At 40.3% G+C, this 27,481-nt stretch overlaps 3 protein-coding genes across 4 annotated transcripts in view; 2 read left to right on the forward strand and 1 right to left on the reverse strand.

Moving 5' to 3' along the window:
• The window catches only part of LOC145442916 (lactadherin-like), a 165,478-nt gene that overhangs the window by 32,096 nt on the left and 105,901 nt on the right, over positions 1-27,481 (forward strand). The window lies entirely within an intron of this gene.
• Positions 1,338-5,068, forward strand: LOC145442892 (uncharacterized). Of its 2 annotated transcripts, none has more exons than XM_080320930.1 (6): positions 1,338-1,451; positions 2,616-2,813; positions 2,884-3,073; positions 3,131-3,261; positions 3,334-3,376; positions 4,389-5,068. In XM_080320930.1, the coding sequence occupies exons 2-6, from the start codon at positions 2,713-2,715 to the stop codon at positions 4,647-4,649; spliced, it is 726 nt and encodes a 241-aa protein (XP_080177056.1). In that variant the 5' UTR covers positions 1,338-1,451; positions 2,616-2,712; the 3' UTR covers positions 4,650-5,068. The 2 variants fall into 2 exon arrangements, with proteins under 2 accessions (XP_080177056.1, XP_080177057.1); XM_080320931.1 differs by having other exon boundaries at positions 2,616-2,790; positions 2,969-3,073.
• LOC145442815 (cholinesterase-like) lies at positions 7,020-25,483 on the reverse strand. The gene is made up of 11 exons (XM_080320828.1): positions 25,242-25,483; positions 19,825-19,939; positions 19,325-19,427; positions 18,118-18,319; positions 17,617-17,750; positions 16,767-16,984; positions 12,696-12,960; positions 9,547-9,704; positions 8,944-9,105; positions 7,579-7,724; positions 7,020-7,507 (listed from the first exon to the last, which is right to left on the reverse strand). Exons 1-11 carry the CDS (start codon positions 25,405-25,407, stop codon positions 7,326-7,328), a joined length of 1,851 nt encoding a protein of 616 aa, XP_080176954.1. The 5' UTR covers positions 25,408-25,483; the 3' UTR covers positions 7,020-7,325.

The raw sequence follows: 27,481 nt of genomic DNA on the forward strand, positions 1-27,481 counted from the left end.
ACTAGATATTTTTGTCTTGCAGAGCCTTCGAAAGTGACGATTTGCTTGGTGCTGGTGTTCGTAATTCAAATTGCACCAGTAATGTGGATGTATCATTGACTGAAGAGCAGACGAATAGTAAGTTTTATGCCACCTACTGCAGGACCGGCCAACCCGTGGTCCACGGGCCACATGTAGCCCGCGAGAAGGTTTTGAGTGGCCCGCGAGGTTATTTTCGAAATTAATATTATCAAAAATGGATTGCCCAGATTGTAAACTTGCAAGGCCTACCTAAAATTTTATTAGTCTGGTTGCAACACCTGGGATGTGAAGACTAGAATGTAAGTGACATTCACAATTACAAATTCAAATTACAAAAAACACCATACTATAATCAAGAATATGAATACTGACAGCTATGGCGTTGTTTGTAATTTGAATTTTTAATGGTGAATGTCACTTACACATTGTGTAAGAATGTATTTGGGAACACTGCTATACATCCTCTCGACTATATTTTGACTGACGCCGGAACTAGAAAGCTATACTTAGTATAATCAAGAATATGAACACTGACAGCTAAGTATAGCTTTCTAGTTCCTGCGTTAAAATGTAGTGTTGCGCAACGTTATCTTGCAGCCGAATACTTTGAGAATGGAGAAGTCAATCAATATTTAGATTTTTCGGAATCAGTGTGACAGTAACATTCGATTATTATCAATTATTTTACCATTTATCCCCATCCCCCCCAGTCGCCTTGTTTGTAGCTAGCGCTTCATTTGGGAACCAGAATTTTGTCTCATAAGTGATATTTTGATTGCAGGAGATATGTGCAGTGGTCTACGAAATTCAGAACAAGGCGTTGATGCTTCATCATTCATGAATGATCTGGAGCCCTCTACATCTATAACTGATACGCCATTGATGGATGCTGAAGAATGTACTAAAAAGCCTCAAAGATGGTCTGACGGCAAGTATAAGGTGTGTCTTCCTGCTTATCTGCACAACGAGGTGGAAAAACTGGAGTCAATAAGCAACTTGAGGCCAAGATTAGGAAAAGCAATTGTGGACCATCTGTTCCACGATCTAACGAAACACTTTAGGCATGTATTGGCTGTTAAAGTGATCTATATTCTAGTGCAGCGTTTTTCAACGTGTGGGATGGGTCACAAAGGGTATAATTTTGAGCCATGCACACCATCAGGTCGGTTCTATCACGTCCTTATTCACAGACTAACGCTTTGTGACAACCATAGTCCTCTGTACTCACGATATACTGAATGAAAATACTGGAGATGACCCGATACCAATTTTGGTGCATTCAGCTTCTTGACTATGTAATTTTCGTCCACTTTTCATTTAGACTTGATGTGCCACCGTATACAAGAACACTGGTATGTACAGCTCTCGTGCAAGAATATAAAGTTATGAGATCAAGCTTGGCAGATGAAGATCATTATCTTCCTGCATGGGTGAGTTTTGAAGCTTGAAGTATGGTGGTGCTACACCAGGGATGGGCAAACTACGGCCCGCGGGCCGCATGCGGCCCGCAACACCGTTCTGTGCGGCCCGCGAGAGTCTAAAGAAACTTTTTAAAAATATTGATAAAATGCGTACAAAAAAATCGAATTAATGCAGGGACTTGATTAAATTTTTCTTAGTATATTTCACCACGATAATTCTAAGACAGTGGTTCTCAAACTGGCGGGCACGCCCGTGGGGGCGTGCAAGCATTTGAATGAGGGCGCAAAGCTGAGCTGAAAAAAATTTCGCGCTTCGCGCGATTTACTTCCCATTCATAGTTATTGCTCTGTATTTAGTCTCAATTAAATATTTTAAAATCTCTCATCCACAGTCGTAACCTTCCATGCCATCAAACTACCCGTTAGGTTTTTTAGCATCCTGGGTGCGTTTTGTGATATGACGATAAGGGGGCGCGAAATCATTCACCATCATAAGGACGGAGGCGTGTCTTAAAAAGTTTGAGAACCACTGATCTAAGGTAAATACTTGATATCACAGCGGGATTGCTGCAACGAGATTGACATAATTTGGATCACCAGTGGGATTTCAGATTGGCCACTTCATTTTTAATTATTTCAGTGATGTGCTTATAAAAAACGATTCGGGCGTGTATTAGGTAGATTCGTTGTGTGTATGCATAGAATCTACATTCTACACATAGTAGAAGCGTGTTTGAAGCTAACATGGTTATGATGCTGTCAGCATTGTGTGTCCTGGAACGGAACCAAAAGTGGAATTAGTAAATCTATGAACAGATCACTGCTCACAGATTTAAATTTCAATCCTGTTCTAAGAATTGGGCCGACCGACTTTCATCTCTATAGTTTTGACAAATTGGTTATTGAGGTCCGCCAGCCTATGAAATCTCGCCACTATATATGTTTCTGACACGTGAGCGTCAAAGCAATGTTTGGCTTGTTTTAAATAAGCACATATGTTATCTCCATGTCCTCACTATATAATCAAATATCAATATTGCGTTTTGGTTTATAATCCCAATTTATATAGTGCGGCCCGCGAATGAATTCAGATGTTGAATGCGGCCCGCGAGCTCAAAAGTTTGCCCAGTGCCCACCCCTGTGCTACACTCTCTAAAATCCGTAACCTTTTAGCACGGTTGGAAAAAGAAACTCGATAACAAAATTTTTAACGAACGTCGGAAAGTAGAAAATCCAGACGATCCGGTTCTCATCGCAAATAGAATAAAGTATGGAAGACCTGGTACACGGAGACGGCTCCATACTGAAGAATCCGACACGAGCAGCCCTCGATGCAAGATACCCCGAAGTTCTGGTCTTCCTTCTAACGAAGTAGGAAATTACTATTTTCGTGACTTGTCGGTCGGGAACCGCTGATTCATATATTAATTAAAAATTTCAGGTCGGAGAATCTTCGAACAATGAGGAAAGCTTCGCCGTCAATCATATTATCGGAATCAAGTTCATCTAACCCAGCCAAGGCAAAGCTTATGAAAGCCACTTTCAAAAGGCGTTGGTTAGATATAGAAGACGGGAACATGCCAACTGCTGACATTCTTGTGGAGTATCCCCTTCTCAGAAATTCATATTGGGTAAGAAGCAATATCATTGGTTTGATTTCTGTTTAACGGTAACTGATAATGTTTCAGCTATTGGAAGAAATGAAGCTGATTAACAATGGTCTAGATATTCTGGACAAGATCGAAGAAAATGAATTTCTCCAAGCATGCAAGAAGAATCAAGTGGGATCGCTTGCCAGCCAACATTGCAGATGTGATAGGTACAATGCTTTGAATATACAAATTATTGGACAACTCAAAATATGAATTTGTGTTTTTTTCATATTCTGCAGAACTCAATTGGATGCTCGGCATACCGAATCCTATGACAACAAGGTTTGTACCAAGTACATGTCGACATTGCATTGGTATAAAATATACTTTACTGCGCTGATAATAGGCTCACAGCTAGATATGTCAGTATTAGTCGGTGGCGGCTAACCCGTGGCTTGCGAGATGGTTGTGTATGGCCCTCGAGGTAATTCTCGGGTAAAATAGCAAGGACTGCCAAAATTTGATTGGTCTGACCGCGAAATTTGATGATGACTAAAAAATCAGTTCCGACGCATTGGCGTATTTAGGGGCCAGCCACATTTATCGCACATTTTCATATATGACCATTAAGTAGAATATCTCGCAGCAGATTTATTCGACTTGATATTTTTCTTGGCACTTCGCATGATTTATTGTCACTCGATTTTTTGCATTTAGTATTGGAGCCATCCTGAAAATTATAAATACGTATCACTTACAGAATTGAGTCCAACTATATATTCGCAATTAGGAGATAACGTTGTGTCGTCCAACATGCGACTTCGCTTGTGTGCTCGCAGCGAGATCGTCGACGATGAAACTTTGCACAATAGGACGGAGGGATGTTCACCGAAACCTTCGATATTGCTATATCTAAACGCCGAATAATCATGTCCTTGCAAAATGAACCAAGTGGTATACAAAGGCAACCCTCAATATTTGCAAGTAACATATTTATTTATCGAATTCATTCGTTGTTTTTGAAAATATTTCCCACCTAGCGCGATCACGACATGAATGCCCACAGAGTTCTCATGACATAATGTAAAATGTAAGTCTTATTTTTAATGTTACCTAATTCGGTTGGCTCCTATCGGACGACTTAAGAAAGGTCATTAACATTCAAGTGACCCACTCAATGGTTCCCAAATCTCTTGTGTCCCTTTGGCTGAAAAGGTACCCCTGGTATAAGTGCTGTCATAGTCATAATTTTGACCTAATACATCAGCCATTATTACTCTGACAGTATTATTGGCTATATAAGTTCATACTCTCTTTGCCTTTCAGTATACAGTTGTGTGCTCTCTTTTTTCAGGATAATCCAGAATCACCGCACCCAGTCATACATCTTGACACTCGACAAACCAAGTGGACGGTGCACTTCGACGGGCTAGTGATAAATGACGTAGTAGATTTCACACATGCTTTAGCTCTCATTCTGTCAATACATTGGGTATTCAATATCCAGTTCGCATGTGGTGTGGATAAGGCTCTACATTTCTTGTCCATCTGCATTGCAAAAATCAATGGGCTGCATATGCCGTCTGCGGTCGCTTCAATGTGTGAAACAAATTGATTTGCAGTTTTTAAATTCATTTGATCATTGATATACAATGGTAAGTGTAAATAGTTTTGCTTTTTTGGGAGTGCTGAAGTAGATTTGGCCTCAAGTGATTATATTTTCAGCATACTTCATTACTTGACAATTCTGACGTTGTGAAGTAGAAAATAGGTTTTTACTGGACCTAATGATACTTTAGGAACTACATGAGTGCTTGTCAAGCCATTTAAGCTGCACTCCTGTGGAGCATGCTTGGTCTGCTGCAGGCTACGTCATGCAAATATTTTTGCACAATTTCTTTTTATACATGCTGCTGTTGATTTTCATACTGTGCTTGAGCCTGCTGTATATTTCATGCTGATCTGCTGCTGTTAATCGGCTTTAAATAAATGAGCCTTTTCGCTATAGTTTTGTGAACAATCATGGCCGACGAATGCATTGGGCCTTTCTGCCAGTACAGGTGCAAGATTTGGGTATAACAAGAGAGAGAAAAAGAGAGTTACAAGATATAGCTTGTACTGAGTTTACTAGATTCAGCTTGTAGAGCTTGTAACGGATTACAAGAAAAATACTGTAAACTAGTAATCGATTACAAGAAAAATACTGTAAACTAGTAATCGAATATACCATATTTTTTCCTGCAAATTTACAAGAATAATTTTTACAGTGTAGTGTGTTACGAGTGCAACCAGGTGATAGGCAACCAAAGCGGTGGCGCCCGGCGTACGATAGGCTGATCGAGTGATCAGCTGTTAGCCGACATCGAAAATGAAATAGTTATCGCATTTGACAGGGGAGCAAGGAAATCGTTTGAAGGCCACAATTTCAGAGTGAAACGAACATTGGAGAACATAAAATTGTGTGAATATTTGAATGCAAACCGAGAATCTTAGTAAGCTGTTTCATGCGATCATCGAGATATACCATTGGAAATATCATCACCGATCTCGTTATGGAACGCAGACTAAATTAGCACAGACCGACACCGGCTTTTGCGTGAAATCCGCAATGATGTAGGTAAGTATCAGATCAGCGCGCATCTCTACCATACTCGACCTCGAAAATGAAATAACTGCCTCACTCATTGAGTGTCAACGTTGAGACTTGGCACCGCGTTCGACACTAAAATCAAGACATACCGTGCAAAACTCATGACAGATATAGGTTTGGAGCATCGTTAAAATCAATAGAGACCAATAGCAGCTTTTGCCTGAATCTGTTAGCGCTAAATGACGAATCAGCTCTCACTCGACTAAGGAAACGAAATTACTATACCCACATAGTTTACTGACATACATAAAACTTGTTAGAGCGGTCGATACTAACATTAAGACTTGCCGTGCCAAATGTCATGACCGATCTCGCTATGGAACATCGTCAAAATCAATGGAGACCAATACTGGCTTTTAAGTAAAATCTGTTTGCTGTACAGTGTACATGATGGATCAGCACACACTGAACTTCGGAAACGGAATTACTACCCTAATCTTTAAGTAGCACGCCTGAAACTTGGAGCAGTGTTAAATACCATTTTCTCAACATAACACACCAAATTTCAAGAATTATTATCGTGGTGCCAAACACCAAAATCGACCTATACCAGCAACGGTCGACTCAACGCATATGACGGTAACCAAGTTCAGATATAGATACGATCACACCTTAGGGGCAACAAGGCAAGGTTGCCCCACTTGCTCGGTAATTTTATGAATAGGAGAGAATAAATCACCGTTTCTTCATTGTGCGCGGCTTTGAGGGAATAGAATGTGAAAGCTTGTAATGAGCGCTACTGGGGCAAGCCCCGGCTAGGCATTCACAAAGCGAAAACGCAGAAGTGACTGCGATTTTCGAAGAGAGACTTCGCCATGTATAGGCCTATTGGTATTTACAAGCGAAAGCACAAGAAGAATGTGGGTTTCGCTGTGACCTCGGTATATATTGATTGCTGTGCGTCTATAAATGGTAAATAATTGTTACCGAACAGAATTTTAGGTGGGGCAATGCCCCAGTTGCCCCATAGGACGAGTCACCACTGATGATGATATACATTGTGTGTCTTGACCGAATGAAAAATATAAAAGCTTGTTATTATTGCACGACTCTTTTATACTGTTCATGAAATGGTTTCCATCCATTTTCTTGTGACTATAGCAGCTACTTGCAGGAAATTCTATAGTTCACGAACCCCTGAAAAATTGGAATTGGTGACTGATTTTACAAAACCAGGCACTAAACAACTTCAATAATTTTTCCAGGTTGCGAGCCTATTCACCCCCTACGACAGTAACTGATGGTAAGCTATACTTGGAAAACGATACTTTGATATCGTAATAAGTTAACCAACTCTCTGCCAGCCTTGTTCTAGCCTGCCCCGTAAAAATTAAATAATTTACCATCATATTTATTGTGTGTTGCATGTATATCATTCTAACTGCCAGTTTCCATCTCATAATTAAAATAACGGTTCTTAATTTTTTCACAAGGCTGAAAAATAGGGGGCGTTAATTTTAAAAGATTGTGAAAAACGTTGGGATCCCCCACTCCAGATTGTTCAAATCTTGTGAGCATCCGTAATTTGTAATAGCGTATGCCTCTCCCGGTTATAGTGGATAAGAATCTGGATATGCTTCATTTTTGATATCACACAATTGACAGTCTTCCGCTTTGGTTAAGAATGTCAAGAGAAATGAATCAGTGTATGAAAATCAGTTGCACGATTCCTATGATTATGTACATCCATTTCAGTGGCAGGTGAAGCCTTCCATTAGATGCGTAGTCAATGGAGTCCCAAAAATCACAAATATTTTCTTTGTAGGAGCTCTGCACTTTGCTACTGGGGGTGGTAATTTCCATGTGGCGCCACGAATGTCCATCTTTCAATAGGAGAAACATAGAAGGTGAAATGTCGATATGGAATTTAGTATACCGTGATATAATTACACACCATTTGTTGCTTCGTACACAGGCCATGGCGGAAAGTCACCTACTGGATTTGCCAGGTTTTGAGACGGCGAATCTGTGCGAGCAAAGCTGCCCCAATACGTGCTGAACTCGTCTTCGACCACTCTATCATCGTCAGTGATGTCTGGGCTGAACAAAAGCGAAGGAGTGAGATATACATTGAATTCTCTCTGGTGGATCCCAGTTTTTTTTAGCTTGTGACACCCCACTTGAATTATAAGTAGAACAACTTTCTTTAGGTCAGAAAACGGAAGATTTTGACCTAATAAATCAGTATTTTGACGATTTTTGACATAAAAAAACTTAAATATGACCAAATTTTGTGTTTCCACACATAATGTTAAAATTGTACTGTATATCTTCGTTTCTGGTTGGAACTGTCTGTCCTTGAAAAGTAGTTTCGTCTGAAAAAACGTTTCTGAGTTAAAAAGTGACAAAATGTTACGTGAAAAACTTTATTGTAACGAAATCTGGCCCCATAAATAATTCCAGTAGTTACAGCACGTATTAAGATAGAAATCATTAAAATTTGTTTTACTAACGAAAGATACTTTACTACATTATTGGGTAGAAAGTGTCTGATTTTACTAGTAGCTTGCGCTTCCTGATCTAAGAACCAATGCCCATGAAGTCTTGCTCTTCAAATAACGATTTAGGAGACGGGTCCTTTCCCAAGTCAATGTCTTATATTAAATATTTATAGCATACCCGCTCTTAGCGAGTGTGTATTTCTACCCGTGTACCACCCTGATATATGGGTGCGAATATAAACCCATGGTACATGAAACCAGAACCTACCTCTGACCAATGTTCCCTCTAATATTTGAGGAGTCTGCGCACACTCACCAACTCGCTGCGCAGACCCTTGGACAACAGTGCGTAACGACTAAAAAAAAGGTCATCACTTAGGATTTTTTGTGCGCAGCTTAGATTTTCTGTGCGCAGAGACCGTGTCAGCACTGCGCATTTGCGCACGTGCGCAGCTTAGAGGGAACATTGCCTCTGACTAATACCGCGCTATAAACCGAGTACAGCATTTTAATCCAAATTATGTATGCACGTAGGAACGTAGGATTTATGACAGCGATATAATTCTGAGATAGATTGATCACCCTATTCGGGCCTTTGGTGTGAATACACATCCTTTCCGCTAAGAGTGTAGATCTTTTCCAAAATTCCAAAAGGATTCGGGGCAGACCTGAGAATCCGTGGCGGCACACATTTTGGGAATCAATTCTTTACGTGTTCATGAATACAGACACATCAACACAGCTCACAGTAAACACTAATTACGCAAGCATCGAACAGGTGCAACGAATTGAAGCCATCTTGAAAATTCATCAACTACCTGTCCAGTAATGTCCTGAAAACATATCTTATTTCGGAAGCGTGATAAGCCAGTTTGCATCCAGTCTTGTTTCCTCCTTGCAGATACACGCAATAATCCAACAACACACGATGCGAATTTGCGTAGAAGTATACGTCCCCGTCACCAGTGTCTGATGCGTATCTGCAACAAAAGACAATGATACAAATGAATATTCGCAGTACCGTGATTGCCGCATTCCAAGCCGCCTAATAGGAGGGCCCAAAATTATTTCGCAAATCATCATAATATAGAGTCATTTACGGCAATTTTTTGAGTTTCAAAATTATTCGCATTTTCATTTACGCACTGTCTTATATCCAAAGTGTCGAATTATTTTGTGCAAGGAAATGACAATCATTATGGTTATGCGTGAATCGTTTCATAAGTCTACCTGGTATTGCTTGCTATTATGAAATACATATACGTGTTGGAACGCCTCTGGGAAATGCAGAAAGTCCTTGGAAATCGTGGAGCCAAATATTCCATACACATAAATCCCATCGAGGTTGTAGCTAATCCTAGGTTTCTACCTAATCTTAGGTTCGATATTACCTTCAATCGCAAATGCGTGAAGTTTCTTACCTCGCCATCAATCTGCTTGGGCAATCAAAATAGTAATGAGACATCGCATGCCCAAAAGTAACCTTGTAATCTTGACCTTCCGCGGGTGGAAAATCTTCAATATACTTGTCAGTTATGATTTTGCCGTATTCGGGACCAAACGTCAGTTCGTTGAGATCCTAGGAATGATAGGAAGCAGATGCGATCAGGGGCAGCAGCATCAGTTAATTAATATCTTCGTCATTTCAAAACATCACAAGACTGCGATGCAATGAAGAAATAGGAAGGTGTTGAAACTACTTGGATTCGTCTTTGAAATCAGACACCCACCTAGAACTAGACCAGTGGTTCCCAACGTGGGCGATATCATTTTGGCGATTTGGCGGTCTAGGGGGCCAAAATACCGAAGGGGGCGATAGGGGGGGGCGATAGGGGGGGGCGATGGCGCGTTAAAACAGCTATATTGGAGTCGGGACCGTAACTACCGCGTCCGAAACTCCCTAATTGGGGGTGGGGGCCCAAAATTATTTCGTGAATTAGCAATAATTATAGAGTAATCTTTTAGAAATTCATGCAACTTTTTCAGCAATTTTTCGCGCTGGGCGCGATTTCATAATATCATATATCTTGAGTTTGGGGTACCCGTCACCCAACAAAAATACGCATGATTTATAGAAATGGGAGACTTCGGCGTCGGCCATTACTGCGCCACGACGCACCGAGACATATTAAGTTAGAGGCCATGTATCATGCGACTCCGAGAAGTGTGCCCTTGTGCTGACTGAAAAATTCGATATATATAGCCTACATATATGTTTAATTGTCCATAGGCGCCTCAATGGCTGGCGTCGAATGTTCCTGTACTGGAGACCTTAACCCTACAGGAGTCAGGACAAATGCCATCCGCAAGGAAAAAATTATTTGCCAGTACAGAAATACCAATTTGAAATCATGTGCGTCTTTTAGTTTGGTACGTTTTGACGATTTCCATATCTTCTGACATAGCAGATATAGGAGGTCACAAAATAGCATCATGTAACAAAGTCAATATAACAACGATTCAGCCCGAAGATGTTTAATTATTATTTCGGGTTCCTACCTTTTCCAGCACACCACACTCAGCTCTACCGGTAAATCTGATTACGCGAGCAGAAAGAGGATAAAAAATTTGATAGCAATATATATGCAATTCCCGGCCATATTGACCGATTCAAATATGAGTTATATAAATTTGTCGCGCTTCGCGCGTTTAGGTGACATACGGTGACTCACCAAACAGTACATGAAATAGGGTATAGCTTAGGGTTGCCATACGTCCGGAATTTCCCGGACATGTCTGGAATTTCACTGTTCAAACTACAGTCCGGGAGGAATTTCTAAAATATGCCAAATGTCCGGAATTTTGACGTAGGCTCATAATTTATTTCGTAAATCAACATAAAAACAATATTGTTTGGGAATATTTATGCTGATGTATGATATTTTTCTTCGCGCTGCGCGCGATTTACTATCACATTTATTGATATTAATATGGAGACTACCACCCTCGCAAAAACTGCCATAAAATATAAATACAAACGACCTTCATTTACTGGAATAAGCCAAATTGAAATCGCAATTGTAGGAGAACGGTATATTCCTAGTGATCGTTAAGGCCGTTTAAATGCTTTATTCAAAGATAGTGGTTCCAAACGGGGGTGGGGGAGGGGCGTTTGCCTTTATTCTGGGGTTTGTGAATATGTTGAACGTAATCAGCTTCCAAAATAGCCCGTGAGTAATTCTGTGCAAAGGTGCTGACTTCTTTTAGTAATCAGCTCGTCAAATTTTGATCTGGGCCACGGAACATTTTTAAATTGGAGATGGAGTCGCGATCATAAACGGTTGGACACCACTGGATGTGGGGTGTTTATAAAGCTCCGTGTTGCGCACGTGCATAACGCTGATTAACAATCTTATCGGTAGGACATGAACATGACTTAACGATGTGCAATCACGCTCCCAGTATTTTCGAACTCAGCATCCTCCACCAGCACTACCGCTAACTCTGATCATGTGGGCGGAGAGTAGTAGCATGTATATAGTAATATATAGAACGACCAATATTATTGACAGAATTCATTCAAATAATTTGATGACCAGATGCATATAGAAACCAGATTCGTATAGCAAGCACCCCCCTTCAGAAGTTGTATCGATTACCCTATAGTGTGGGCTCAAAATCATTGTTTATTTGGGCGGGAAGGGGCTTAAAACATGTGATTTCGGTCCCGGTTACAAGCCACAAACTCCTGAACCGGACCGTGACCACCCCTGGTCTATGAGCAAAGCTTTGCTGGTGTGACATCATAACTAATTTTGATATCCACTAGTGGGCGCTAAAGAGTGTCCGGAATTCGGGTTGCTGAAATATGGTAACCCTAGTACAGCTGATATGTCGCGACAAAAGGTCCACTGGCTGAGGGGGGTCTGGGGTTTGGTTTATCACCCTATGGAGCCAAAGACCAATGCTTGGGGGCTGACGAAGTGCTGTTTTTATTTTCCCAATATTTGGGGGGCGATGATCGGTGTGGAGCTTCAAAAGGGGGCGATGAGTCGAAAAAGGTTGGGAACCACTGGACTAGACGATGTAAAGAAGATGCATGCACGCTGGATGGAAAGAAATGAGTGATAAAATAAAATGACTAGTGATGAGAAAGAATGATGCATGTGTCGATAAGCGAGGTTGATGTGTCGCATGGAGGTCAGGTAGTCTTGAGGGCTGACTAGTATTCATTCAGTTAAAATTGCTTGAATTTCGACTTGACTCCGGACATGCCACGGGACAGATAGGGTTTTGCTATGTGGAAGTTTCAGTATAACGGTAACTAAACGAATTCACCAAGACAGAGAAAGCACAGTATGACAATACGCCCAAACATTTTATATAACCAATGTATATTACAAAGAGCTAAAGGGCGTAACATGTGTGAATGGTCACATCTTGAATCATGAAAGAGGGCGTTTCCTGGATTGAAACCTAGTCAAGAAAGGAATTGTTACTGATGGGCAATTGGGCATTGGAAGAGTTTATAGAGTTTAAGGCTATTTCGACTGTTACGGGTATTGGGAAATATATAATGTAGGCCACCGGGATATATGCTTGTCTGTCACGTAGTTAAGTTTGCACGTACCAAGAACAATTCCTCATCAAGGACGGTTCCTTCTGGGAAATAAAATTGGAAGTCCAAACTTTCTTCCGTGTTGACGCCGATTATTAAGTTCTTCTCTCTGTTCCATTCCCCTATTTTGAACAAGTCCATTGGTACGTCTCTGATGTCCTCACCGTCTACAACTGGGAGAAATGTTTCTTCGTCGTAAACTGCGTTGTTCTCGGCTATGGCGGTAGCTGTTTCTACGGATGGGCCCTTCTCCACTATTTTCTCTGGTGGGGTGTCTCTGAAATTTTGGAAAATAGAAAAACACTAATTATGCTTGAACTTCGATGCTTTATAGCTGGACATGACAGGGTTGTAATGACTCGAGTCGTGATACTTTGGTGACTCGACTCGACTTGAGTCAATTTGATTGTTGGCTCTACCTGTACGTACTCGAGTCATTTGCACGTGACTGAACAATGTCAAATGACTCCAGACTAGGAAGGCCAATATATACATTTCATTGCAATTTGGAATAACAGTAAAGTTACGTTATTTGTATTTCGTCTCTCAGTACACTAGTACTTGGAAGAAAGGACCAGAAACTGCTAAGAGTGAGGAGTCAATTAGTAGCCGATAATAATACTGTCGGTATTCGATATCACTCAAGCAAAGCTGTAAAATAGACGGTAGACCATAATCAGAACTCGAAAATAAGCAGTTAACTCTGCAGAGACTTAGACTCGGACTCGATATCCTGCTGCCCGACTTGTAGTCACACTTGACTCGGTGGTGAATAAAGATTTACTCGAGTCAAAACCACACAAGTGAGATTGACTTGTTGCTCGGGACAGTATGACTTAGTTACAAACCCTGGATTATGGACACCAGTCAGCAATTACATTGATGCAGATTGAACCAGTACAGTTCCTCGATCTTCTTGATCTTAAAAGTATTTTTTTTTTCAAATTCAATCTAGTTTTCCCAATGGAGAGCAATAATATTTAACTGTCATGACCCTTTATAACATAAAATACCAAGTGACATGGATCTAACGAAGTCACCAGGTTCCGAGTAGGCTAACAATAACTCCTCAGATTTCTACTTTTAACTTGGGTCGTCTATATTTTGCCATCAAGTCAAGTCTACCGTCGAATCATTGCACGAAAGGTCGAGTCCAATTTATAGTTTTCATACGCCAATCACCTGCGGTTCATTATTTAAGATCTTACTCTGATGATAGTAACAAATTCTATAAGAGTTCGCACTTGGTGTCGGAAATGTTGCGACGCCAATTCGATGAGTAACTAGTAGCACACATTATCATCTTCCTAAGGAAACTACCAAGTTCTGTGTCAAGATGACATTGCTGTGTTGCGTTATAATTAGAGCCATTTAAAGTCATTAAAGTCATATTTTTTTCTATGTACCAGTAAGTCGTGAAATCAATTTTAACGCAAAAACCGCATCCATATGGGGTATATTAAGAAAGTTATAAAATCATATAAAGTCATAAAGTCATATTTTCCTGGTTAGGTTATATTTGAGTTATAAAGTCATATTGTTGTATACTTTAAATAAAAAGTGCCAATTGAAGCAATTACGCACTAAGAAAGTAAGGCAATTTCTGATTGAACGAAGGCAAATTGTAAGGTTAGCCTACATAACATTACCTTCGCAGACCTACGAGGTCACACATTGCATTATAAGGTCACACATTGCATTGTGTTGCTACACAATCTGTTTTACTTCTGTGCACTGACGTGGGACCTCATTTGAAGTTCAGAGACTTCCAGAAGTGAAAGAAATAGTCAACACACGGGAAGCTGAAGGAGTTATGGTAAAGGGCGTCAAAGGTTCAGTGAACGATCCAAAGTTGACGAGTCAACAGAAATATGCCTCCACTACAACAATATTTCAAACTTGATACTGAAAATGGAAATTGAATAGTATATTCATATTGAAATGAACCCGAATATTTTCTGCTGACACTCGTCAGGGGTAATCGTCAGCAACTAGTAGAGAATTGGAAAGAACATTGTATATCAACAATCGTATCACAAAATACGACGTCACCAGCATGAAAGAGAGAGCGTTCAATGTACTATTTTTAGGTGGTACACGAACTCCTTTTGTTGACAGAGTTTTGGTTGGTGTATTTTGATAAAAGTCGACTCCAAGGCACACAAATGGAATTGTGAACGGCCCCGCCCAACGATTCGAAATCGGTCGTCTCGATAATTATTCGCACAAATCGGATTATCTGACAGATGTTTGCCGATGGCAGAATTAATGGCCTTTGGTCGGTCAGCATCAATCTTAAGCGGATGAGTTAAGGGTGAGCTTTTCACTGAGCGTGATACACGTGTTCTGATAAATCTGGGGACATGTTGTTTTATGCGTTCTTGCAGACGTTTTGAAAATGGAAAGTTGTACGTACACTATCAAAGAGGCTCATGCTGATTTAAATGCCCTCGAATTCGGAAAAGATCCGCGTGAGCTCAAAAGTTACATTAAGAAGTGATTGGACGAAAACGATGTGAAACAAATTATGGAGCTACAAAGACAAGACATTTCACCAGCGCTGTATGCAAAACTGCAGAAGTGTCAACATCACAGTCTGTGGAGCGCTCATTTTCCTTACTAAAGTCATATTTTACGTCCAAATCGTAACTTTAAATACTCCAACATTCCACACTACATGCAACTGTACTAAAAAAGTGGTTTAAAATAAAAATGGATGCGTATTTCTGTTATGTTGTTCATGTTTTACTCGTCAGTTCCATGAGTGACGTTGGTTACATGTAAAAATACACGATTTTCGCATAAAGTCATATAAAGTCATATTTTCCCAAAAATAAAGTCATATAATTGATTTTCTAAGGTCATATAAAAATGGCCCTAGTTATAATACTAAGTAGGGTTATAATGACTCGAATGATAATTTTCACGTGACCCGACTCTTGAATATGAGAGATACCTCGTCTTCTACTCGGGTCATTTCTCATGAACCGACCAAGTCACAGCACCTGCGCATCACCATCCAAGCCAAGACCTGCCCACGTAACCTAGGTATTCACTTTGACGGCATGCTCTCAATGGAAAAACATATCGACTATACATCAAAGATCTGTTTCATGTATATCCACAAGATCAGTCGAATTAGGAACTACCTATCTGAGGATGCATGCAAAGCCATAATACTGTCGCTGGTGATATCACGGCTTGACTATGGAAATGCTCTGCTTTACGCGGTAAACCAAAATTGCATGGACAAGCTACAAAAGATCCAAAACATCGCTGCTCGTTTGGTAACTCGGTCAAGGAAGCGTGATCACGTAACACCGATTCTTAGATCCCTTCATTGGTTACCCGTGAAATTTAGGTCTGAATACAAGCTTCTTCTGTACGTCTTCAAATGCATGGAGGGAAGTGCACCAGCGTATCTTCGTGAGCTAGTGTCAATGTATAATCCCGGAAGAGCGCTACGTTCTCAGTCGCAAAAGCTCTTGTCCGTTCCAAGAGTCAGAACATCGACCTACGGTGAGAGAACCTTTTCTTCCTCGGCCGCCATTCTGTGGAACAATCTTCCAATTTCTATCAGACTATGTGACTCGCTATATGTTTTCAAACGCAAAATCAAGACCGTTTTATTCACACGAGCGTTCGAACTAGAGTAGTGTTCATTCCGCCCTACAACTATGCACTTCGTCTTTTATACATATCGTTTACTTTTATATTTTATTGCCTTTTATGTACAGCGCCCTACTGTAGTAATGATATATTGTTATATTCGGCGCTCTATAAATTATTATATTATTATTATTGTTATTATATGGCTCGAGACATCCTGTAAGACTTGATTCAAGTATAGAATGTTTTGATAACTCGTCCCGAGTCCCTCATATATTTTCTCACCCTCATGCATCTGATATATTATCAATGTGAAATCCCATAACTGTTGCATAACAATTCAAGTTTCCGGGATACCAATGCCCTGCGTGAGGCAGTTGAGAGCGGGTTCTACATAGGTGGTCATTATGTACAGTTACACATCCCTGACCTTACCTGCTGATCATAAAATTATTTGGTAAGCTCATTACATACATGAGGCATTGTCTTTCCGTTCCCGTAGTGCCGTTGCAGCCCAGTTCCTCTATCAATCTCCGTGATATCTCTAGAGCAGTCTTCGGCGTCGGGTAATAGAAGGAATAGATGGACGGGTTGCTCTGCTGTATAGCATTGCGGAATAGGTCTTTACTCTTCGCGGAAACGACATGGAGCATCACTGACTGAGCGCCAGCACTGTTTCCGAAAATTGTCACCTGCGGGATTCAAAGTTAATGTTGAACTTATTATGCTGGATTATTTGGCGCCAGGACACACCACGACATATCAACTGCATTCCTACATTCGTTCGTGCATTTACGTTTGTATCCTTTGACACTAAGTTGTTGTTTTAGTATTCATGGTTGGTGGACACTGGACATCTATCATATATAACAAGTCACAATTATCTTTTGGATAATTCCTAAGCATAGCCTGCATAAAACACTGCCCCCTTTCGTTCTAAATCAGTTGAAATTTACTAAATTCCATACCCCTGACAAGGTCTAGAATATAATGCAGGCTGAATTAAGCACTAACTCTCTCATGCGAGCGAGGATGATCTTCTTGTTGCTGATCTAGGACAAGGTCCATGCTGGTTACATATGCTTTCATCAGGACATTAGCGTAGTGATGACGAGATGATGGAAAAAATTCGCTTACTTGGTGGTCACTGATTAAGGAGTCAACTCTGTTGGATCGAGCGCTCTATTCGTTGCAGGCGGAACTCTATATAAAACTGTGTATATCCACATCGTACTAGACAATGCCCATTTATATATAACCGTTCTCGCTGTTAGGATCTCGCATTGATGATATATATGTACGTACATATATGAAGAGAAATTACTTGATTTTTATTTCCTCCAAAGCTTTCAATATTGTCCTGGACCCATTGTAAAGCCAGTCGTTGATCCTTCAGGCCTTGGTTGCCTACTATATAGTCCTGTCCATCCTCTTCGAGAGTAAGAAATCCCAATGTCCCTGAAGGGCGTATTAAACGGAAATGGAAATATACAGCGGGATTCCTCTGAACTGTCTTATTATGAGCTATAATTATTATTTCAGAGGTTGTTCAATGATACATAGCGGGAGATGCGGATAAGGGAATGCGAGACCAAAAGTAAATAGTTGGATAAGCGAAGGCAAAATTGAGGACCAGTACGTGTCAAAAGAATCTTATACCAGAACCGTATACCGAACAATGGTCAATCGTGAGATGTAGGCCTATCTAACTTTAGAGACCGATCTCAAACCGGTTTAGACCGAGCACTGCTTTTAATACTCATTTGGAACCGACACAAACTCGTTAATTTTGAAACTGGACAAGAGATTTCTAATACTGACTTACCAAGTCTATAGTTTATCGTGACAACAACCGTGTTTGTTACTCGGGACAGCTCTCTGGCGTCTAAGCTGTCGTCGGTGCCGCTTCCTCTTTTGAATGATCCGCCGTGAATATAAAACATCACCGGCAGTAAATTCTGGCTTGTGGCCGGCAGCGAGACGGTCAAAGGCACAAAAATGTTCAAGTTCAGGCAATCTTCGCTCTCCTGATGATATCAAGAATAGGTTATAGTTGAAGGCATGCAGAACGGCTGTTCAATTTTTTTAAATTTCAATTGCTATTTGATAAAATTGTGAGTGTGCCTAAGAAACGCTGCACTTAAAATTTGTCTCAGTTCCAACCAGTAGATAAGGTTTTGTATTCATTATATAAAAAATATCTTCAAATTTTACTGTCCATCCCCGTGGAATTGTTAGGTTGTCTAGAAAAACGTTGAATATCAAATTTGGCTCAATTCCAACCTGTTGAAGTGAAGTTATTGCAATAGAAAATTTTGGATTTCAAACAAGTAGTATTTACAGGGCAAATTATTGCATTTTTATATTAAATCCAGCGGCCGTAAATACTATGTTTTAAAGTCCAAAATTTTCGATAGCAACAACGTCGCTCTGGAATTTATACAGGACACCACAAACCTATCATTAGGGCAAGTTTTTGTTGCATTAAAGTCGTGAGAAAGTTGCACTTAATTTTAACAAAATTTGCAGTTGCATTTATAATTCTTTAGAATTATTTTGGTATGAGATAATCGAAAGTTTCCATTGTATTAGCCAACTGTTTAAGATTTGCAGGATTTCTTCTTTCGTTTCTTTCTTCGCTATTCAATCGATCATACATACACATTTGTGTTCTTTAGGTTTCCAACCTACATGACAGCATTTCGCTGTCAGCTCCCGCAGAGCTGTCAAAATTACATTTTCTGGTTCACAGCAACAAAATAACGCAATGCAGACATAATTTAGTTAGTCCATAAAAAAATCAAACACTATAATCCAAACATCCCAGGCTGCAAACTTGGCCGAAAGCACTGCAGCAAAACTCAGTGTTAGCTACTTTACCAAAATCAAGTTGCAAAAGTTGCAAAAACTTGCCCTGCTCTTCAAATAGAGCAATTTGAAAAGTTTAAATACCCAAAATACCATGATATCGCCAATACCTCATAACAGAACTAGTCCGAATACATAATTACTCTAGTACTGTATTATCTTACCACTATGTTCCAATTAGTCGGTTCATGATAACAGCGAACGCGATAGTTGACCGTAGCATTAATCCTGGCGTATGGAGTCTGAACAGAGACTGGGTCTTTCCACCTGCGTAATTATGAATTCTGTTTTGACAGCAAGTAAGTATCCAGTAGAATATAAACATCCCTGTACAAACCACTGAATTTTCAAAATTCGCAACTAAAACTACAATGATTCACTTTTCAAAAGTTGCAACTAACACTAGAATAACTAGAACTACTCAGTTTTTAAAAGTCACAACTTGAACTAGAAGTAAAATTACTTTGCATAATACGCAACTAGACGAGAATAACTATAAATACTCGTTTTTTAAAATTAGGAAATCTAGAACTAACTATTCTCATTTAGAAATATGCATTTAGAACTAGACCTATAGAGCTACGTAATAACGGTAGTTAGTTTACCGTCAGCTAAATATATTGGGTATAGTTATTAGTACAAGTCTGAGTGTAAAATAATATACCGTAGATCCCCAATGGGGGGTTCTGCATACGGAATTCCGTAGAAGGCGTAGGAATCTTCGTGGGTAGCTCCTACTACTGGCCCTGATGTTGTCTCAATCGTGGCAGTTGAATATGCTGTAAGCAAGGGAAACATGGTATCTAGCTCCTAAATTCACGTCGAGCAAAATAGATTTGAAAATACGGGGCAAATTATTTATTCCAGCCCGTTTATAATACAACTAGCGCATAACTGTGAAACGTGATGGAATATATCTGTGGTTTTCATATCGAATATTTTATCGGCTTAGTTCTTCTATAGCAGGGGTTCCAACACTGTTCGTGGTCGCGACCCCAAATTATGATATGAAAATGTTCCGCAACCCATCTCTCAATTTGGCGTGCTGATTTGATTACTAAGAAGAATGGTCAGCATCTTCGCCCAAACCTACTCACGGCCTACATCGGATGCTGACAACTATGTGCGCAGTAATAGCAATATGAATTCGTCAACCCCTGTCTATCAATTCAAGACTATAACAACGTATATAGGTCTTTTGGGACGATTTCTATCTATATCTAATAGAAGTAGCTAGTGCTAGTGCTACGTGAAATTACTCGCCATGCGAAATATCAGAGTTGTAATGACTCGAGTGATGACTCAACCAGAGGTGGTCAGTAACGAAGTAGGCTACTTCTACTTTTTGGAAGTACTCAAGTAGTTTGCCTCTACTTCTGGTACTTACTCAAGTAGATCTGATTTTCGCTACTTCTACTTCTAATTCGTAATATTTTGTGATCTACTTAGTTACTTTTCGCTATTTTCAGTTTGTCAAGTAGAAGTAGTTTAATCCTCCAATAAGAAAGATAGCCTGAGGAATTTCGGGTCTGTTTTCGCGAAGTATCAACTTTAATTTTCATGACAGTTGAGTAAATCCCAGAACTTTCTTCGCGCACATTGGAAATAGAGTGACCAATATGATTTCACCAAAGTATCGGTGAATATACTTTAGGTATCGGGTTGCGTGGTTCCGTTCACACCGCAATATTTCATCACAGTATACTTGGCCCATCATAACGTTTGAAACTGATGCTTCGCAATCTAGCATTTACTTATCATGTCGTAATCTAGCAGTCCATGGCGTGTACTAATCTGGAAAAGTTGTCTCTGACTTTTTCTTAGCTTTAGATCTGTTTTAGCGTACCACCTTTGAAACTTTCTGGACCAAAGACATGAGATACATTTTCCGCTTTCAGAAGTAGTATTTATAATTCTCTTTCAATTCCCAGTATCATACTTTAGGTTCTAATTAGTTTCAGTTCATTTGTCTGGAGAACATACATGTTGAAGTATAAAAGCAAGTGTAGAAATGCCTTTAATTTACTGAAATAAAGCTACACAATATGGCAATTTTAAGATCCACCATATTTTTTAATAACGTTTACTAATCGCGCAAAATGTTTACACCAGTGGTTCCCAAACGGTGGGGAATTCCCCACTGGTGGGGAATTGAATGGTTTCAGGTGGGGAATAGACGCGTTTGTTCGAAGTTATATTCAGGACAGTCAACATATTCACGGAGACACATGCGCAATTACCGGTACCAGTTAACTGCTCTGCAATGTATGTATCGAAAATTAGGTTGCGTGTTTTTCACAAAACCTCATTTTTAACTCTGGATGGCCAATCATGGCGTCACAAACGCATCCAGCACGACTAGTTTGACGTGAAATAACGCTTTCGCGAAATTTTGAGCGTTTTTGGTATCGGTTCACAATACGTTTTATGTTGCAGTTATAAGCGATTTTCTTGCGTACTGGTATGGTTGTGTGCCTTGTGTAGTCAAACCAGCAAATAGCTGCTCTGTGATGACAAAAGTGCTGGGTACTGGGGAACAGGACTGTAACTGCCGCACCCCAAACCCCCCAATTGGGAGGGGCGACCTCGAAGGGGCCCAAAATTATTTCGTGAATAAACATAAATTAAAGTATTTTTGGGAAATTTATGCCACTTTTTCAAAATGCTTTCGCGCTGGGTGTGCGATTTACTATTGACGAATATGTATTATTGAGTACCCTTCCTCTACAAAAATACGTAGAATTTATAGAAATGGAGACTTCGGCGCCGGCCATGAATGCGACACGACGAACCAAGGCATATGAAGTTATGGGCCATGTAACATGCAACTCCGAGAAGTGCTCCAGAACGATCAGCAGCGAGAAGACCTTGGCCGAGAAGGAATGCCCTTGTTGCGACCCAAAACTTCGATATATATACAATATACATCTATTTTTAATTGGCTAAATGGCTTTTCCTAGCGATCTGAACCCCACAGGACAAATGCCATCACGCAGGGAAAAATAATTTGCCAATAAAGCAATACCAATTTGAAATCGTATTTGCCTTTTAGTTTTGGTGATTTCCATATCTTTTAACGTAGCAGATATAGGAGGTCATGAAATAACATAATGTAACGAAGTCAATACACCAACGGGTCTGCCCGAAGATGTTTAATTCTTATTTAGGATTCCTCCTACTTTTTCCAACACACCTCACTCAGCTTTACCGGTAAATCTGAATACGGGAGCAGCAGTGTTGGGATCAAGTCACTACCTTCGAGTCATTGGACATTTTGACTCAAGTCAAGTCAAGTCAATCAATTTTCGAAGGTGACTCGAGTCAAGTCAAGTCACCCGTTTTTTTAAGGTGACTCGAGTCAAGTCGAGTCAAGTCAAGTCAAGTCACGAGTCAAGTCACAATTCAAGTCAAATTGTATTTCGAAGTATGAGTGACGATTCAAAGCCATCACATTTTGCTGAGTGTGTGAAAGACAGATGAATTGGTCATCTATCTTGAGTCAAATAACGAATATAAAGTTAAATAAACATGCAAAAAGACAATACATGGCCCACGCACACGTACAACTGCTATTAGAATACGTGAGTAGCTGTACTGTTACATGCTACAGTCAGTTATAATCAGCCAAAATACGAAGCGAATACGAATCCCCGAGAAGTTGACACACTTTGATTTGGTACAATAGCCTACACTACTCATCTACACATCCGTAAGAATATAAACGCACAGACTATATTTGTTCGATTTAAATCATACAAGAGGGTTGCCAAAACTGAGCAATGCGCAACGTAAGCATTGAGCCGTCGAAGAAACTGAGACACATTGCTATTAGATTATCCGCTACTGGTACGACAACGTAAACTGCGATCGTTTCGTTTGCGGTCAAATTATTTGTGATGTAACAATGGAGGATCAGTGTAACGTGCAATCAGTGAATGACTGATTGCTCTCACAAGTGACACCGGCGTATCTTGAACAATCCGAACATACACGAGATCCATTGATTTAATCGACACTGATTACTTAATGACTTGAAATTGACTCGTAAATTTTGCTCCGAGTCACGAGTAAATGCAGATTTCTGAAGCTCCGAGTCAAGTCAAGTCAAGTCATTTTTGCAAAGTGACTCGAGTCCAGTCAAGTCATACGAAAAAGTTGACTCGAGTCATCCCAACACTGGGGAGCAGAGAGGGGATAAAAACTTGATAGCAAAATATATGCAATTCCCGATCATATTGGCCGATTCAAACACGAATTATATAAATTTTTCGCGCTTGGCGCGCTTAGTTGAAGTCAGGCGACGCACTAAACAGTAGAACCAATGTAGCTGATAAGTTGCAGGGAAAAGCGTACTGGCTCAGCGGAGCTGAGAGGGTTCTGGGGGCTCAAGACCAACGTTTTTGGGCGGGGCTGAAAAAGAGCTGCTACGTTCCTGGTGTGGAATGAAGGCTCGGAATAAATCTGAAGAGGGGAATGAAGACAAAAATGTTGGGAACCACTGGTTTACACCGTATCCGATACAGCTTTTCCGTATTGTTCTTCGACTAAACTACAGGCCTTATAATATAGAGGAGGGCGCCATGTAAAAACGGGCTGTTCGAGTAAACAGGATTAGTATCGCATTTCCATATCAATAATATCATTTTCATCGCATGATGCGGACGAATGCTTATGCTGTCGAAAGTTGGATACCTCCTGGTATGCATCAATATGAATCAAGCTCTGCAACTTTCACATAGTTGAATTTACAGCTTTTGACAATCCATGCGATCGAATTACGATCGTTTTCACAGCTACTTACTTACTTGGGTAGATTTAAAGTCGGTCAATTCTACTTCTACTTCAAGTAGTTTTGGGTTGCTTATGGAAGAGGTACTTCTACTCGCACTTGAGTAATTTTTTTCGTCGCTACCTCTACTTCTACTTGAGTAGCTTTCTTGACTACTTTGACCACCTCTGGACTCAACTCATGAGACGCATTCGTTTCCAAATTATAATTTCTTCACGGAGCGCATTATTTACATTTGCGGGCCGCAATGGTACCTCGGACTCAGACTGCAACGGCGAGACTATTCGCCCCAGGTCATTTCGGGATCTGGACATATCAATATCGAAGAGGGTTTCAGCCAACATGCGACGATCATTGTCGCGGATCTTATTAGCAGCCCAATTCGCGGAGTCGCATGTTGGCCGAAGACTTTGATGGGCGGAAATCGACGACGCCAATGATGGTGCCGAATTGGCCCGCACTAGCGGGTTGTAGGATATATCACTATCAAAATATATCCGAACGGTCGCAATCTCGTTTTCTCATAGTTACGACACAAGAGTCATTTCTGTTATTCGTGTTATTTTTATTCCTAACTTGCATTTATGAGAGACAGTAAGGTAGCCTATATACCCAAAACCCATATTAACAATAACAAATACAGCGACGCTAAAACCTGCGTGGCGCAAAGAAAAAATTCACGTAGAATAAAGGTGCCGCAAAATATATTATATGTAGATTTCCGAGGAACTTTGGGCCCCTTCGGGCTTGCTTCGAGGTAATGATGGAATTACGTAAAAGTATTGCTGGTTTTTGAAACTGACGTAGCGTAGCATATCATAACCCCCGAGCTCATAAACTTGAACTGCTTTTTCACTTGAGCGGCACGCATATGCCCGTAAGCCCGATCTAATCAGCAACACTTCGGCAAGTTGTTTCGTGACGTCACTTTATGGCGACTTTTCTCCGAGACGACTTACCCACGTAAATTAGGAAATGGGCTTAATAATCTTGATTAGCTGCGTAACTTCGTAAGTGAATCGCATATTTCGTTGGAACAGCTAGTCGCTGGTCGGTTGCACACGTGACTCACATTGAAAAATAGCACAGAACGAATTATAATGTGTTTATTTTCTTTTCAATTCACGTTGGACTTTTTTCTTGTACACAGCTTAAATTTTCTGTGCGCAGAGACCTTATCAGCAGTGCGCAATTGCGCACGCACGCAGCTTAGAGGGAGCAGTGCCCATGGGGGTCGCGACTTCTCTGTTGGAAACTCCTGTTCTATGTATGTTAGTAATCTATCTTCTCACTATGTGCTGACTTCTCCGTTCTTTGATGCGCTTGTCCAATATTCTGCAATCGTAGAGTCACTAGATCTCTTAACACCCGCCGTCGGATATCTCCAGCACTTTGACATTCTGAGATAGAGTGACAGCAAATCGCAAGCGTCAGTAATCTAACTATTCTTGAATGCATCTTTTACACAAATGCGTCTGCCGAGTTGATTCGGTAGCCTTGCCGATCAATGGCGAATGATATGCAGCTATGGCACGTTACCTCGCACGATAAGTTGCCAAACAGAGTAAGTCAACAACAATAACAATAGTCAAACAAAGGAGTTCAAATGCGTGTGGGCATTTCGACATCATGCATCCGTTATTTGACGATTGATGATAATTTATGATTGAGGGTTGGGAAAGCTGTGCGACACAGAAGCAATAAATACTATTGATACACATATGAAATTATATCAATCACGTTGGCTAGATAGTTCTATAACTAATCCAGTCATCTACACAAAAATGTAAGCAATATTATAGGCGTATAGGGTTGCATTTTAAAAAAATCAATATAAGACAGACATGTCTAAAACATGACCTTTTTAAAACTTGTTTTTTATTTTTTTTTGTTTTGTTTTTGTTTTGGTCAGGACGCCACTAGTCTTTAATTGTGACGTAGCAGTTTTTCGACATTGACCATTGAAAATATAGGGCAAATATGGCTCCGTTGACGAAAAGGTCTTCCGAGCCCTGTCTTAAAACCAACAAATATCTGTAACTAGCACTACATCGTAATGCAGGATTTTTATGGTCGGCGGTCATCATCAACAAAACATCCATTCCCTACCAATGACCTATATAAGTGCTACAGCTGTTGAACCGACGACGATTTCGAGGGTTCTAACCATTCCACATCGTGCGGCGACTGTATCGGTGCAAATTGTCCGTTGGCCCATGGTAAATTTTTTCGAAGTATTTGCACAATTATACAACTTTTAAAAAATTCAATGTCATTGTTTGGAAACACTGTTTAAAACATGTCTTAAGCAAAACGTTTTAAATCATCGTTTGTTTTAAATGCAACCCTATTTACGCGACTTTCACCGATTGCCCTGCTAATTATGTGTATTGTCCATGGTGAGTTCGAGTTATGTAAAATACCTCGAATGTTCTGATTACTAAAGATTAGGGATGGTGTGAACGTGACGTTCACGTTCGCGTTCTGTGTGTGAACCTCAGAAATTTAGAGGTTCACGTTCACAAACGAACTTTGGAAGGTTCTGGACTGTGAACCTTTTTATATATTACCATTTTTCACGTCATTATAACATCTTTCTTTGAAATTCTTTGCATTTCAACTTCGCACCATTCTATGCATGGCGCTGGCAGCATAAAAATAAACATCATCAAACGGGCATGCACCCGCCAATCTCAGATATTTTACTTGCTTTGTTAAAAAAGTTTGCTCAAAATATCCATCTTTCCGTTTGTGAATATTTAGTGACTCCGTGCTGTGAGTTTACCCGCAACCACACAACACCAAGAGCGAAATACACTACATATAGCATGTGTAGATAATTGGCGAATGATGCTTATTCAACAAATCAATGAAATTGGTGTCGCCGTCTAATGTAAAAATCTAGCACGCGTATCGGGTCAATCTTAATTTCATATGTGTATTGTATCATAAATAAAACAAATCCGTGCGATTGGAGTGTTGGCTACTGCTGTATTAGTTTTTAATGGGGTAATATCGGTAGGAAGTACAGAAACCCGTTTTACACTCCGCTCAATATCAAGCAATATCAAGCAATAGCTATACCCAGACGTCGAATACATTATACGGTTTGGTCTAGAAGACCGTGGAGGCGTATATTTCCTCGCAAGTCCTCGTCGAAAATGTTGGCAAAGCGACGATAGATAGTGATTTCATGGGACTATTATATCATTTGATTGCCCCAGTTGATACATTTGGCGTCGTTTAAAACGTCAATATGTACTTCAGCATTGTGGCATTATGTGGTCAATAATATAAAGACTGTCACTTCACTGAAATGTAGGGCTGGAATCAGCAATATGACGTCACGTGACGTCATGAGGTTCACGTTCGCGTTCACACAGAACCTTTCAAAAAGGTACGCGTTCACACGAACCTGAACCTTTCAGAGGTTCACACCATCCCTACTAAAGATACACCTACGGTTTTGAGATGAATATATAGGCCTATTAGCTGCCGAACGGCGTGTCATTTAACATGAAGCACGGTTGTG

The sequence above is a fragment of the Botryllus schlosseri genome, chromosome 7 (assembly GCF_051294905.1).
Source record: "Botryllus schlosseri isolate E-star chromosome 7, Bs_hap1, whole genome shotgun sequence".
NCBI lineage: Eukaryota > Metazoa > Chordata > Ascidiacea > Stolidobranchia > Styelidae > Botryllus > Botryllus schlosseri.

Excerpts from the sequence above, each read along its gene's own strand:
- LOC145442815 (XM_080320828.1), bottom strand. The coding sequence starts at position 25,407 with ATGCATTCAAGAATAGTTAGATTACTGACGCTTGCGATTTGCTGTCAC. Across the intron at positions 9,705-12,695 it reads TTGATGAGGAATTGTTCTTG|GATCTCAACGAACTGACGTT; the intron begins GTACGTGCAAAC and ends TATCATTCCTAG. Across the intron at positions 7,725-8,943 it reads TTCAGGACATTACTGGACAG|CCCAGACATCACTGACGATG; the intron begins GTAGTTGATGAA and ends GCTTTTGTTCAG.
- LOC145442892 (XM_080320930.1), top strand. The coding sequence starts at position 2,713 with ATGGAAGACCTGGTACACGGAGACGGCTCCATACTGAAGAATCCGACA. Across the intron at positions 3,262-3,333 it reads CAACATTGCAGATGTGATAG|AACTCAATTGGATGCTCGGC; the intron begins GTACAATGCTTT and ends CATATTCTGCAG. Across the intron at positions 3,377-4,388 it reads CCGAATCCTATGACAACAAG|GATAATCCAGAATCACCGCA; the intron begins GTTTGTACCAAG and ends CTCTTTTTTCAG.